The sequence below is a fragment of the Peromyscus maniculatus genome, chromosome 11 (assembly GCF_049852395.1).
Source record: "Peromyscus maniculatus bairdii isolate BWxNUB_F1_BW_parent chromosome 11, HU_Pman_BW_mat_3.1, whole genome shotgun sequence".
In the NCBI taxonomy this organism is placed as follows: Eukaryota; Metazoa; Chordata; class Mammalia; order Rodentia; family Cricetidae; genus Peromyscus; species Peromyscus maniculatus.
In genome coordinates this window covers 91,808,156-91,823,252 of record NC_134862.1, presented here as the reverse complement: position 1 = coordinate 91,823,252, position 15,097 = coordinate 91,808,156, and the positions used below count along the sequence as shown (strand labels likewise).

The following is a 15,097-nucleotide window of genomic DNA, read 5'->3' as shown; positions in this document are numbered from 1 at the left end:
TATTTTAGGTATTAATTCAATAGCTAATAATTTGTGGTAGAACTTGAAACTGAGTCCAGGTCTCTTTGGTTTGCTCCCCCCACCAATATTAGATGCACTTACTTGAATCCTAAAATTTTGACATAGTAGACATCATGCTTTTAAAAAGATGCCCAATGGGTAAACAACTCTTCGAGAGACTTGGAATCCCTCCTCCTAATCACAGTTGTATGTCACATCAGATTAGAGAGCTTTGGCTGTAACTCTCTCAGTTCCAGCAGTAGTTGAAGAACTAGTTATCACATCCAACTGTGTTGTAGGCACCATGCAGGTTCATTCTTGAGGTCACAGAACTGAGCTCACACTGATTGCACACACCTCAGTGTAACTGTCAGAGCACTGGGAGCAGGCTTAGACTGCTCTAAGAACTTTTGGGTCCTGGAAACAGTATATTGAAAACTCCACTTCGTACAGACCCTGAAGAAGAATTCCACCTGATTCTGCATCCTGCGTCTCTCATATGCATGTTAGGCTTGCACATGTTAGCTGAAGTGGGGCATACAATGGGTTTTGAGTGCTGGTGGGAATAAGTGTGTTTTATGTGTGTGAGGTAAATTGTATTGCTCATTAGGGATCTATGACTTGTAAGTCATCTGGGTATTTCTTAAAACTGCAAGAGAAAAGATAGGTGAAGTCTCACTTCATAGTCAGACATTGAAAATATTACTAGATTATTTTTTATGTATTTTCTTAAATCTAAGTTTAATGATCTAAGGTTCTATTTAAAATTTTATCTTTCTCTTAATAAAAGACAGTTCAGTAAGCAATCAAATCTATAATGATCAAATATTACAAGCTGACTCTGGGGGCACAATGTGCTTATTGATTAGGAAGAGGCACAGGGAGCTTTTGGGTGCTAAAATGTCATTGTGTAAGCAGTGTTGGCATAGGGGTATGTGTGTGTATAAACATCTACCATACTGTACTTGAATTCTGTGCCTTTGAAGACTTCAGTGGTGTGGTAAAAGGACCACATGAGGGATTTGAAAGAGCTCTGTCTGCATCCTAAAGTTTTTATTTGTTTCACGCTCTTGGCCTTCCTGGGAACAGTGGAAAGGCCAGGACTGTGCTGTATTCATTAGTCAGACAGGATGAAGGATGGTGAAGGGGTCCCTTTCCAACTGCCTTACCTGCGCTCAGTAGCTTCTTTGGTAAGACTGGTCTACTTTTAGTTTTCAACTTACTGCTTGTATCCACCCCACCCCCCACCCCCGGTTTCAAGAAGGTGAAAACACCAGCGTTTTGATGTTAGAATCTCGCAGGGTAGGAATATAGTTTGCGGCTTGAGCACACTAGTGCATTTCTCGCCTCTTGTCCCTGCTTGCATCTTTGCGAGCCTCTCATCTTCCTATTTTGGTCCTTGAGAGTGGAAATTATATCTCTTGCTTTTTTGTTGCTCAGCAAGTGCTTAGTGAGTTGGAATTTGAGGGTGGAGAAGAGATGACAAAAGACTGATTTAATACTGCTGAGAAAATAAAAGGCTGTCCTTCGGCAGCCCTCCTCAGGGAAGGTAGTCATCCATCTTCCCATCGCTCCATCTGAGATGGTAAGAGAGAAGTACGCCAAGACTGTAGCAAGATTTAAACTTTCCAGATGGAAGAGTCAGAGTTAGGGTCGGGAAGAAGTCATGGGAGGGTGATTTGAGCATTTATGACAAAGCCTTGGAGTCCAGATTCATAAGCCCCGTTTTCCCTCATACCTCATCCTATAATGGGGGTCTGGGAAGACTTGGTATGCTCAATTGACTGGGAATCTTGCATGGGTTTCCTTTGTAGGAAATGTCTGTTCATGAGGAAAGCATGTGGGAGTTCCCACATGTCCTGTTAGAGAATTGAACCCATAGGCTTTTGAAACTTCCTTCAGAATCTTTGTTCTGGGTTGTGATTTAGCATGCATGTGTCCATGTCATGGAGAACTAATATCCCTATGTCTGGCTGATGGCCTGTTTAATAGTGCGTTCTCTCTCTCTCTCTTTCTCTCTCTCTCTCTCTCTCTCTCTCTCTCTCTCTCTCTCTCTCTCTCTCTCTCATTTTTGTTTGTTTGTTTGTTTGTTTGTTTGTTTTTAAGACAGGTTTTCCCTGTGTTGCCCTGGCTGTCCTGGAACTCACTCTGTAGACCAGGCTGGCCTCAAGCTCAGAGATCTGCCTGCTTCTGCCTCCCAAGTGCTGGGATTAAAGATGTGTGCCACTACTGCCCAGCTTTAATAGTCTCTTTTGGTCTAACATTATTTTCTGAGTGAATTTAACTGAAGTTATTTTCACACTGTAGATGTAAGAATAACACTGTAAGTTTTAAAGGGAATTAGAGTTTCATAAATGTAGTCTATCCTGGGACTTCCCTGTTTTGAGGTCAAACTCTAACAGTGTTTTTCCGTGACTGGAACTGGTAGACAGACTGATGGCTTCACTGGCAGAGGTGAGACTGGCCTAGAGTATGTCAGACCTCACCCAAGTAAAGCCTCTTCTAACTCTGTGGCTTCTGACGTCTGTCCAGTCAGGCTCAGACAGGCCAGGCTAAAATTCTTTGCTTCTGACAGATGAAGAAATCATAAGCAATTCCCTTTCAGGAAGTCAGGCAACAGAAATAGATCCTCAGATCCCCATCATTTTCCCAGTCCGGTTTCTTCAAGTCACCAAATAGCATCAAGGCTTGGTGGCTCCTATTATAGATCTGGAAGTCAGCTGCGGGGTCACATGCATCTCCACTGGTGATTAAGCCCAATGAAAAATTGCTACTAGATGGCACTAGACCATAGCCTAGACCAGGATGGTTGAGCCATACCCTGAAAATGCTGTCCCCTGGGTCCATGGGTGTGCCACAAAATGTTATTTTTGTGTGCTTTTGTGGAAATAGGCTTTTGGATTTTCCTCTTCTTATATTAATGCCTTAATATAAGGCATTCCTGAAAATAAGAATTGCAACAATTGTGATATAATAATATGGCAGACTAATCAGGCTGGCCTAGATCTTCAACACATGGAACAAGGATCCCCAATCTTAGATCAAAAATGACTGTAGAAGTAGTCATAAAAATTATTTAAAAAATTACAGCATTGAAAGGACTGAAATGTGTGTCCGAAAAATCATGTTGAAAGTGTTAGGCAGCAAGATGGCTCAATAGGTAGACGCTTGCTGCCAAACCTGACAACCTGAGTTTAAGTTCAGTCCCCGGGACACTTAAAGCTTGACTCCTGGAAACACACACACACACACACACACACACACACACACACACACACACTTTTTTTAAATTGATGCACGTATCACTAACTAGGAAAAGTATTTGCCAGAGTTGTTATGTCATAACATTAACTTACAATTCCTTTAAATAAGGAAAATATGTGTAAATTAAGAGATCAATAATGTGATTGCAGTTGTGTGATTGGTAATAAATTATGCCAAATCTAATGGCTACTTTTCAGAAGAATTGAAGTACACAGAAAAAATAATAACCCAGAGTGCTACTATGCTATGCATGTTCAATGCCTGTACTAGGTATGGGGGAAGCCACAGGTTTTATCTGTGTGAGAGTACGGATGAGTGTTCTGTTTTCAGACTTATAAGAAATGAATGCATGTGTTTTATAATAGACAACAAAAGCAACTTTTAAAAAAAAAAAAGGTACCTTTGAACAAAAGCTTTTTTCCTCCCTTAGAATTGAAGTCATAATTTCTTTCCCAGTTCTGGGGACTGAACCCCAGCCTGGGCTTGCACATGTTAGAGTAAGCCTACCAAAGGTCCATTTTTAGAATTAATAAGAGGAAAAGGTTATCTCACGTTAGATATGGTCTTTCTCACATTAGATGGGAAACCCAGAACAAATACTTTGGGAGATTCAAAAACCTCTTCAATGTCAAACACTCGGAGCTTTGCTGTTGTAGTTAAGTCCATGAGGTAGCAAGCCAGATCATTGCCAACTGCTTCTCACCAGTGTTCTTAATAACCTGGCATGATTTCCCATGGTATTTCTAGCTCTGGCAAGCACCAGCACAAATGTGTTGGGTGTCTCCTGCTCACCAGTTTCCATCTGGGTTGGGAGTCACTCACTTGCCAGTTTCTGAGCTCATCTGAAGTTAGCACCTGGAGACTCTGCCCTGCTCTCCTATTACAATTTTGAGTGTTTTTTCCACTACACCTTTTCCCCTCCCATTAAATCTTTACTTAGATACTTAAAATGTTAAGCCTGGGGGGTTTCTGTTGACATGTACATGAAATGTTTAACACAGGAGTTTGAATTTGGTTGGTGCCTAGTTCAGCAGCTTTTATCCTGACAGTGTTGAAATACTTCCCAGGAGACAGGAGATACAGGCATCTGAATTGTCTAAAATTCCAGAGCAGAATGTAATAGAATTTCACAGCAGGAATGGACCTTGGAAACAATTTAATCCAGCTCTTTATTTTACAGATGAGGAAATTGGAGCCAGAGAGGTTAAAGCCCAGTTGGAAACAGGCCTTCTGATGTCTCGTTGTGGTCTTTTATTAAAAACGTCATCCTTACAATATGCTCCTAAATACTGGGACATCATTATTTGGCTATTGCTAGCATATACAATTGGTTTCAAGGTTGCAAATACAGCTGAGCCTGGTGGTGCCCCCCTGGGATCCCAGCACTTAGGAGGTAGAGGCAGGAGAATCTGGAGCTCAAGGCCAGCTTTACTGCGTAGAGAGTTGGAGGCCAGGCTCAGCCTACGTGAGACCTTGTCTGGGCAAGAAAAATACATGAATTTAGAATTTTAATAGGCTGGGGGTGAGGTTCAGTGATGCAGTGCATGCTGAGCACTACAAGGTCCTGAGTTCAGTACTCGGCACCACAAAAATGTAAAATGAAATACAGTTTAGGTTGACTGCCCTACTGGCAAAGTTCACAAGGACATCTCTGCTGCTTGAGGACGCTTTCTCATCTATAGAACATTCTCGTCTGTCCTTAATTGGATTCTCTAAGCTCAGTTGTTTTTTGTTTTCTTTGTTAATTAGACTTTGATAGAGAAGAGTTTCCTTTTGGGTCAGTATTATCTTTACTAAAACTGTTAAGAGTTTTGCTTTGACCTTTGTTTAAATAAAGCTCTTGACAGTCATTGAGTTAACTATGGGGGTGGAGGTGGACATGAAATGTGCTGGCAAGTGAACCCAGGGCCTCATACATAACAAGGGAAGTGTTCTATGACTGAGCTGTACCCCAACCCCCATAAATTAAATTTTTTAGTTAAAAATATACAATGTAAGGGGAAATCAGTTCTTAGAAGTGTAACTAAAAAATTTTTGTACATGTTTGAGGACACAAATTTGCCACCTCACCAAGAAAATGAAGCTAATAAAACAGCTGCAAGGGATCACTTACATGTTGTAATTCCGTGTGATAGAGTGTAATTTTGTTTTTCTTAACTCCTTCCCCCAAAGTCTTTTTTGAATTGAATTCAAGAAAGATTAATAATACTGAGGAGATTTTGTAATTTTTACCTTGAATGCAGGTATACTAAAAGTTAAACGTTAGATTATAAAATAACTGAAGAATTTAATAATTATTCTATGTGTATGGATGTTTTGCCTACATGTGTGTGTGTGTGCACCGTGTACATGAAGTGTCAATGGAAGCCAGAAGAGGGCATGACATTCCCTGTTAGAGGTGGGCCAGTTTGTCCTGCCCGGGACTACCAGAACTTCAGTCCTCCAGAGCAGCCGCTTCCACAAGATCAGTTCTTGCTTGGGGAACTTGAATGGCTTCCTGTCTCGGTCCCCACCTTTGTCTCCTGATCCCCCAAATTCTACTCTTTATTCCTCCTCCCGTTCAGGTTCTTGGTGGTTGTGTGCATGCTGCGTTCAGAGTGTCCAGTACAGGTGTTGGCCCAGCACTTGCCTCCTTGACTTGCCTCCTGTCCACCTGTGGAACCCCTCCCAGAGCACCTAGTTCACGTTCTACTTCTTAGCTCCAGTCCCAGGAGATGCCTTTTCCAAAAGCACGCAGTGGGGTGCTCTCCTGCCTCATTCACTTAATTTAGAGTACGCCATTAAATTTTGAGTATTTCTTGTGTTGGTGTCTCACTGTGCTTCCCTACAGGTCATAGTTTCCTGGCAGACTGCCTAAGGCAGTGGCACAGACTCTGACTGTACAGGCTGTACTCCAGGACCTACTGTACCAGGTCCCGGGATGGGGACTGGGCGTTTGTAATAAGTTAATAAAATTAATCACACGGGTGATTCCAATGACGGGAAAGGTATTTGATGAAATTTAGTTTTAGTGTAGTAAATATTTGACTTAAATAGAGTTAAATATAGTTTTTTTAATTCAATCTATTTTGAGTTCTTGGAAATTTTCTCATTGGGGTCTAATGTTGCTTCTTTTCATCTACATGGTAATCTTGACAAAATGAAAAGATACAAGGTAGAGCCCGACCCTGATCCTCCTCATCCCTCCTGTGTCCCTGTGATAAACATTTATACTGCCTTGGCTCACTCCCTTTCCAGTTTGCAAATGCATCTGTATGTTTATATGTAGCTCATATAACCAGCGTATGACTTGCGGGGAAACTTAGCTTTGTCCTGCAGCCCTGTCCATATTAGCGTGTGTGTGTGTGTGTGTGTGTGTGTGTGTGTGTGTGTGTGTGTGTGTGCGCGCGCGCGCGCGCGCGCGCGCGCGCGCATTCATTCTGTGCAGTCTCAGCATGGGCACACCACCATTGTTTAGGCATCCTTGCTGATCGATTGGCACTCAGCTTGCTCTCAGTTTTCCCCACACCTCAGTGAGCATCCCTGCATACACCCTGTTGTCTACCTGCAGCAGTTGTTGGTGAAGAAGCAGCTTTTCCCACTTGCCCTCCTGTCCATTTTGAGTTAACAAGCAATAATGCCCCAGCCTCTATCAGTGTGAAGCTTCTCTTTTTCAGGGATGGATGTGCATTATAGACCCAGCTCTCCCACTGATTACTCTGTGGCCTGAGAACATTTTCTCCTTTGAATGAGTGACTCTTGAGGTTCCTTACAGTTCTAAAGGCCTCGTGCCAATTAGGCTTGTAGGAGTTCCACCCTCTCTTTAACAGTGCTGAGAATCACCCCAGGTTCTGTGCGTGCTGAGCAGGTGCTCTGACACTGAGTCCTACCATGAGTCCCCACCAATCTTTCATAGCCAGCTATTGGCCAGTGTTGTTGAAACTTGTTATCCATAGAGGTTCACAGAACCTACAAATGAAGAGCTCTGTATTTATTTCTTCATCACTTGTCTATATTACTTAACCATGCTTGACAGCTTTCCCAAAAGAACAGTAGTAACATATTTTTCTGTCAGATAATGATCAATGATTTTCAGAAAGCTGTTACCTGTACTAGCTACCAAACACTGAGTAATGCAGGGACTTGCTCATGAAGTTTAGATAAACCTCTGCTCTTCCCACATACCTTCTGGTTTCACTGTTCTCTTATACACAGACTCCTCATATTTAAAATATTAATTGAACATATGCTAAATTCATATCTAACATTTAGGAAGTGCTTGGTGCTCATCAGGTGCTCCTTCAGTACTGCTCCCCTGCGCCCACCTTCCCCCCTCTTGGTTAATTTTGTGTGGTAGCCCAGCCTCTGTGCAGTTATTTCTAAAGCAAGATAGGTAGCACTTCTGAACCTGTATCTCTTAAGTATTCAGGAAATGCACTACACACACAGTTGTGGTTATTGTTATCCCTCCAGTCACTTGACACAGACCATAAACATTCATCTGTGGTGTGTGAAAAATGCCTGGAGTCGAGGCTTAGCTTGTCTCCGGGTATCTGTTTCATCTTCAGATGTAGCCCGTGTGCCAGTGATGATTCATGGAAATACTTAATGGGGAAGAACAGTTTTGTTTTTGTTGGAAATCTTTAAAAGAGTGCTCATCAAAGTGTGGATTCCTCTTTTCAGATTCTTTCTTCTAACACACCAGCAAAGTCATTCCTTGCAGAGAATCCTCTTACAGAGATGCCACGGCGAGGTGTGGTGTCACTGCCGAGACCCAAAGTGCTGCTTGAGGCATTTTCTGGCTTTCATTTGGAGACGACCATAAAGCTCAGAAGTACCCAAAGCCATTTTTTATAGGTTTGCTCTTGCAAATGCTAGGAGGAGCTAATTGGAATGCATAAAGCTGGCACTGTCTCTTAGGTAGCCGTAATGGTAATTCTGCAATTACCAGAAAGACCTCAGCTAGTTCAGGGTTTTGTTTTTGTCTTTGAATCCATATCTTCACTCCTTTATCCTACAGTCTCGCCTTCTTTCTTTTAAAAAATTTCCAGAAATGAAAAGAAATTGAGGGAAACAGACCTAGAGCCTGAATGGGAACTTGGCTTCTTCTCCACTTTTCTTTTTCTGTCCCCTTGGAAAGCTCCAGTCCCCTCTCTGTCCTCCCCACTGACTGCTGCTGCCTTGTGTGAACATGCACTGGGCAGTCACTAGCTAGTGGAGGACCAACACCGAGCTGCCCAGCACCGTTGCCCTTCCCTGGCGTGAGGTGCTGGTGGCTGTTACTCATTATGAGTGCTCCAGTTTCCAAGTGCATTTTCAAAGCCTATTTGATGCTTTCTTGAGGAAGAGGTTGACCCTGCAGCCAGTCTACAGCTAGGGAGCTGTCAAGATCCCCTTAGCTACGCCACGGTGTGCGAGAGTGTTACAGAGTGTGCAACCGCTACCTGTCTTTAGGCCTTCTCTGCAGGCGTAGAGGCTCAGTCTAACCAAAGAACAGGCAGATGTTGCTGCTGAAGGCTGGTGTTTCCTGGGTTGGATGGTTTGGCTGTCTGGAAGCTGATGTGTGCTTTGACCACACAATGCCAAAAGGTGAATTAAGCCCATGAAAAGGAAATTATTTATGTATCTGCTTTTACTAGTTATTTATTAGCACTGGATACTGAAATTAAGATGAAAAATCACTCAGGATTTTTATTAGTCGGATATTAAAGGTCAAATGTGAATGATGGACAGGGCAAACACTAGTCAAATCCGACTTCCTTCACATGACCCCTTTGCACAGTATCATTTGAGGGTGTTAAAGAAGCAGCCCTGCAAATCAGAGGGCTTTCAGCTCTTCTCTCTGTGGTGTCAGGGGTGTATGTATGTCCAACATCTGCTTGTCGTGCTTGTTAGTACGGAGACTTCAAAAGAATGGAATGTTTCCCCAGGAGGGGGTATCTTCGTAGTAACCTCAATTTTTCTTTTTCAGCTGATGCTGACAGTTTCTACATATTGTCTCAAATGGAAAGTAAAATGAAGTCTGCTCTCAAGCAGAAAGAATCCTCTCTGTAGGGAGTAAAGTGGTCATAGATCCACAGCGAACTTCTCAGTTGAAAAACAAAATGTGATGGGCTTGAGTGGGAGGAAAGAATGTTCGTGTACTGTACAGCCCAAATGTATACCATAAAATCCCATTTCTTTGCAAATCTTACTGTGATAGAGTCCAGAATTATAGCTGTGGACCATTTTTGGTCTAAAGATAGCAACATCTCTTAACTTGTGGAATTTCAAGAGGTCCTGAGGACGTGTGTGACTGAAAGACTGAGTAAGAGATGAAGGTACAGTGTACAGTGGGTACGTCTGCTCAGCGCCCTTGTCTCACTGTATATAAACTAAGTTTTTCTCAAAGCTCATTAATAGCTCCACCCATGGGGTTCCTATGGCTTAGTCTTTACATGTCTGTGTGTAGTTGTGATTTTGGTTACTCACCTTTGTGAAAGTGCTAAAAAATACATATATGCACATATATATTACCTTAAGTGAATGTATATGTGGTTTGTGAATTATAGCCCAATGCTATTATAGTAAAAATTAGTATGTAATTATATTTGAAAATACAGGTTCATGGATTCTCCCATAGCTTTCTTCAAAAGAAGTAAATTGCTTCATGATCTCTCCAGGAGTGAACATTTGTATGGAAAGGGTGCTTTGCCTCTGTGTTTCTAAACTGTGCCCCATGCTAGCTGTACCAGTTCACCCATCTGTGTGTGCAGCCCCTGCCCAGAAATCCTGTGCAGTGAGTGGACAGAGCTGGTCCTCCAAACACATGGATCCCTCCCAGCACTTGATACAAGTGCTTAGCAAACATATGGATGTTAGATGGTCTTGTCTTTGTCATCGTGCCTTCTAATTAAAAAATTTTAACACACTCCATTTGTGTATAGGCTCTGAAAGAAAGCTCTTTTGTTTTTTAAGAAGAAAATGTTTGCCTTAGGAAAATTAGATAAAGAAAATTGTTACCAAGAAAAATTATTATTGAATTAGGCATGGAGAAACAAATGTAAAAGGTCTTGGGGGAACCATCATAGATAACATTACAGTCAGTATTACCAGGATATTTACAAATATCCCAAGTCCTAAACCAGAGAAAAGACAATGAGCCTCTGTGTGGTTTAGATGAAGAGGGTGCCAGCTGAGCACTTATGCTTAAGTTACAATACCACAGTCAAAGAGTGCGTGTAGCATGCTTTTTTAAAAAAGGAATTTTTCATTTAACTATCCAAGTAGGAGTTCCTGAGGCACTGAGTCATGGAACCCTACTGTAGATGCAGAGACACAAATCAAAGGAGGAAAATACAGGAAAATGTAAAGTAGCCTGGTTCTGACAATGAGTGAGTGTGTGTGTGTGTGTGTGTGTGTGTGTGTGTGTGTGAGAGAGAGAGAGAGAGAGAGAGAGAGAGAGAGAGAGAGAGAGAGAGAGAGAGAGAGAGAGAGAGATGAGGGAGAGAGAGGGGGAGGGAGGGAGGGAAGAGGAAGGAGGAGGGAGGGGGCGGGAGGAGGAGGGGGAGAGGGAGGGAGGGAATTACATGTATCCTCATTGTTGTTTGTGTCCCTAGTTTCTTGCTGTTTTCATTGTTAGTGGTCCTGTCTTTACATTCTTAGTGGTCCTGTCTTTACATTCTTAGTGGCCCTGTCTTTACATTGTTAGTGGCCCTGTCTTTACATTGTTAGTGGTCCTGTCTTTACATTGTTGAACACGAACAGAGTAATAACATGTGCCCACATACTAACCTAACAAGTATTGATTTATATCTACAAAGGGACCATATATAATACTGAGTTATGGAAATAAGAGTACAGCTGTTTCTTCTATAGGCATGTAGTTTTTTTGAGTTTAAAAAACATCTCTGCTTACAGAGAAAGAATATGTTAAGTATTCTTAGTGATGCTGTGAATATTGCCTCATTATAAAGCACAAACCTTTTGTGCCTTTATATAATATGTAATGTCGTCTTATTTCAAAGCACAAACCTCGTCTATGTTGTTCTTACTAGGAACAGACTTTGAGTCCACGTCTCTCAAAAAAGAAAAGAAAAGAAAGCTCTTCTGTGCAGATTCATACTTCACAGTTGTCCCTCTGGGCTCCCTTCCTTCGTGGTTATAGAAACACCACAGGCAGAGCTCAGAGAGCAGCAAATCAGCCATCCAGGCGCTTCAGAGCCAGGGCTGCAGCAGCGGGACTGGCACCCTGGCATCAGTGGGAGTGTGGATGTGGGAGGGGAGGAGTCTGCAGGCCCCAGCCCTAGACACAGGTACTGACTGCCGAGGGGAGGAAAACTAGCCTCTCCCAGATCAGAACCCTCTTAGTGGTTGTCCAGTGCAGAGTGCTAACAACAACAACAATGGACCCAGCTGTGTATATTTACACACACACACACACACACACACACACACACACACCAATAATAATAATAATGATCAGAGGAAAAGGCTTTCAATTTGAGAGTGGGAGGAAGATATGGGAAAGACTGGAGGAGGGTAAGTGATAAGGGAAGGCTATGTAATTTTGTTTCAAATAAAAACATTTTTTTCTTAAAGAAGCTCCAGTTCTTGCAGCTCTGATGCTGAGAATGTAAGTGGCCAGAAGCCAGAGGAGGTTGTCTCTGAACCTGGGGATGGAGTGGGATCAGATGCATGCTCTCTAAGATCCACTTCTGGACCTCTGGTCTCAGCAGCTGTTCCCCTTCTTGAATGTGGCCTTTTTAATAGATTGTGAATAAAGCATGAAATGCAGAACATATGTCTTTTGTAGAAACAGATTCACACACAGTGCATTCTACAATGCAAAGTCCATGGTTTGGGAGCCTGCCTATCATTCATGGCTTTGCTGGGAATTAGATAAATACATTTTAAAGAAATTTAATGACAAATGGAAATGAAAATAAGAAAGAAAACTTTTACTCCTGCACGGGACCAGACTAGACCTTCTGCATATAGGAGACATTTGTATAGCTGGGTCTGTTGAGGGGCCCCTGGCAGTGTGATCAGGATCCATCCCTGGTGTATGAGCTGGCTTTCTGGATCTCATTACCTGTGGTCAGACACCTTGCTCACCCCTGATGAAGTGGGGAGGGCCTTGGTCCTGCCTCAACTGAATGTACCAGGCTTAGCTGTCCCCCCATAGGAGAACTTACCCTGTTGGAGGAGGGGATGAGGGGGAGGGGGAAGTGGAAGGCAGGGAGGAGGAGGAGCAGGAGGAGGGAAAGAAAGAAAAGAGAAAGAAAGAAAGAAAGAAAGAAAGAAAGAAAGAAAGAAAGAAAGAAAGAAAGAAGGAAGGAAGAAAGAAAAAGGAAGGAAGGAAAGAAGGAAAGAGGAAGAAGGAAGGAAGGAAGGAAAGAAGGAAGGAAGAAAAGAAGGAAGGAAGGAAAGAAGGAAGGAAGGAAGAAACCCCAGAGGAGGCTATGAACTGTGGGAGGAGTCAAAGCTTGGGTGGGAGTGGTCAAAGCTTGGGGTGGGAGGGGTCAAAGCTTGGGTGGGAGGGGTCAAAGCTTGGGGTGTGAGGAGTCAAAGCTTGGGTGGGAGTGGTCAAAGCTTGGGGTGTGAGGAGTCAAAGCTTGGGTGGGAGTGGTCAAAGCTTGGGTTGGAGGGGTCAAAGCTTGGGTGGGGAGTGGTCAAAGCTTGGGTTGGAGGGGGTCAAAGCTTGGGTGGGAGGGGTCAAAGCTTGGGTTGGAGGGGTCAAAGCTTGGGTGGGGAGTGGTCAAAGCTTGGGTTGGAGGGGGTCAAAGCTTGGGTGGGAGGGGTCAAAGCTTGGGTGGGAGGGGTCAAAGCTTGGGTGGGGGTGGTCAAAGCTTGGGGTGGAGAATTGCAGGCAGCATTGCAGGTTGTTTTCTTTCCTCTGAGTGCAGAGGTTTGCAGTAGATTTCGCTTGGGGAGCATCGGAAGCTACGAAATATAGTCATTCAATCGGCAGCTAAGTCACATGAACTGTCTCTATTAATGAAATCATTCTCAAACTTTTGTTCTCATGGCCCCTTTACACAAATGAAAAGAGGTTGTGTTTCATGTGTAATAGCTGAAATGTGCCATATTGGTATTGACCCTGAGAAAATTTAAGTTATTTAACTCGATGATAATAATAATAATAATAATAATAGCCAGACAGTGGTGATGCACACCTTTAATCCCAACACTCAGGAGGCAAAGACAGGTGAATCTCTCTAAGTTCAAGACCAGCCTGCCTACAAAGTAAGTTCCAGTACAGCTAAAGCTACACAAAGAAACCCCGTCTCAAAAAACTAAATACATAAATACATAAATGAATAATAGTAAGCCAGGCCTGGCAAAGCAAACCTGTAATGCCAGCTACTCAGGAGGGTGAGATATGAGGATGACACATTTGAGGCGAGCCTGGGCTGCAGAAGGAGATTAATGCAAGCTCAAACAACTTGGTGAGGTTATCTCTCAAAAATTTCAAAAAGAGAGTCTTTAGTAAGTCTGTTGGAATACTTGCTTCATATATGTGAGGCTGTGTTCAATCTTCAATACTGAAAATAGCTATATATAATAAGCCCATTAATATTAGTAAAAGTTAACATTTTTATGAAAAATGCTTTAACAATACAGCTTGTGGTTCTTTTCTTGTGGGTCTCTCTGATGTGTGGTCATCAGAACAGAACAGGGTTTTGATTGGTGGCAGCGTGTTACAGCCTGTTCAAAGTATAGGAAGAATGTGTCCTCCTGTAGATACATGTTTGGAGCCTCACAGACCTCAGAAAAGGGTCTCCTCGGGAGCCCCCTGTGGTCTTCGGGCCACACTGTGAACCACTGTGCTTTATAGCAGTAAAACATGAAGAGTGGGCTTGGTTTGTTCAAGTATTTATTTAAAGGGTTACCCTGGGCCGGCAAATGAGAAATTAATGGATCTAGTAGGGATAAAGAGTTCAGAAGTTTAGGCTGAGTTTGGGATTTCTTTAGCAAGCTTAATGTTATGTATTTGGGTGGGCAGGGAAAAGCTACAGACACCATGGAAAGGTGGTGATTTGAAGTGCAAGCTCATCCTCATTAAAGTGGATTGGGGAGGTTAAGAAGTAAGAAATTGAAAACTAGAGAGTCAGCTGGTATCTCAAAGAGAAAACGGAATATTTTTAGCACGAGAAGGCATTGATGTCATGTTGGGGGGTGAGAGGAGGCTGCTTAGACTGGAGGCTTGGGGATGAGAACCCCTGTCAGAAAGAAGGGAGGGACTCTGGTGGCCACAGGGGCCTGCTGGGATTCCGTCAGGGATGCTCAAAGGACTCCTCGCCTGTCCTCGGTCACTTGAGCATGTCTTCTGGAGTACAGAGGCCCTGTGGTAGAGGTTCAGTCTCTCCGTGTGTATTGACATCCCCTAGGCCATCCTCCTGGGAGTCTTCATGGAAGAGATGCTGAGTCAAGCATTGGCATGTGGAGGGTTTGGGGGCGTCCTTGCACTACACAGCTTTGTTTCTGATCACTATTTCTTTGCTTTTTCCTTTTTTTCCAGGCCATCCAGACCTTTCAAGTTCCCGAGAAGGTAGAGTAATTTAAGTCATCTTGTTTGCTAATAAACTTCTCTGCAGTTTCCATTCCTCTGCTTCTTCTATACTTTGTTCTTTCCACCTTTTTCATTCATATTTTTATGAAGGAAAAATACATTTCTTATACATTGACTGCTTTCAGAACCCCATATCTATAAAAGTACCTTTCAAACTCCAGTAGATTTTCTCAGCCTTTTAATCCTCTTGGAGTCTGCACTTCTATTTGTCTAGCTACTTTGCATTCTTTCCTATTTAAGTTGGCTTCTCTGTCCTTTTTGTTGGCAGGAGGGGGCAGGGTCACATGCACCTCCATTATC

General features: G+C 42.9%; 1 protein-coding gene across 10 annotated transcripts in view; it reads left to right on the top strand.

Annotated features, from left to right (window-relative positions):
* Window positions 1–15,097, top strand: part of Disp1 (dispatched RND transporter family member 1) — a 160,558-nt gene that overhangs the window by 123,739 nt on the left and 21,722 nt on the right. For all 10 annotated transcript variants that reach the window (XM_042258755.2, XM_042258754.2, XM_076548131.1 and 7 more), the window contains one exon: window positions 14,747–14,776. In XM_042258755.2, the coding sequence (XP_042114689.1) occupies window positions 14,747–14,776 (30 nt within the window). The remainder of the gene's footprint in view (window positions 1–14,746; window positions 14,777–15,097) is intronic.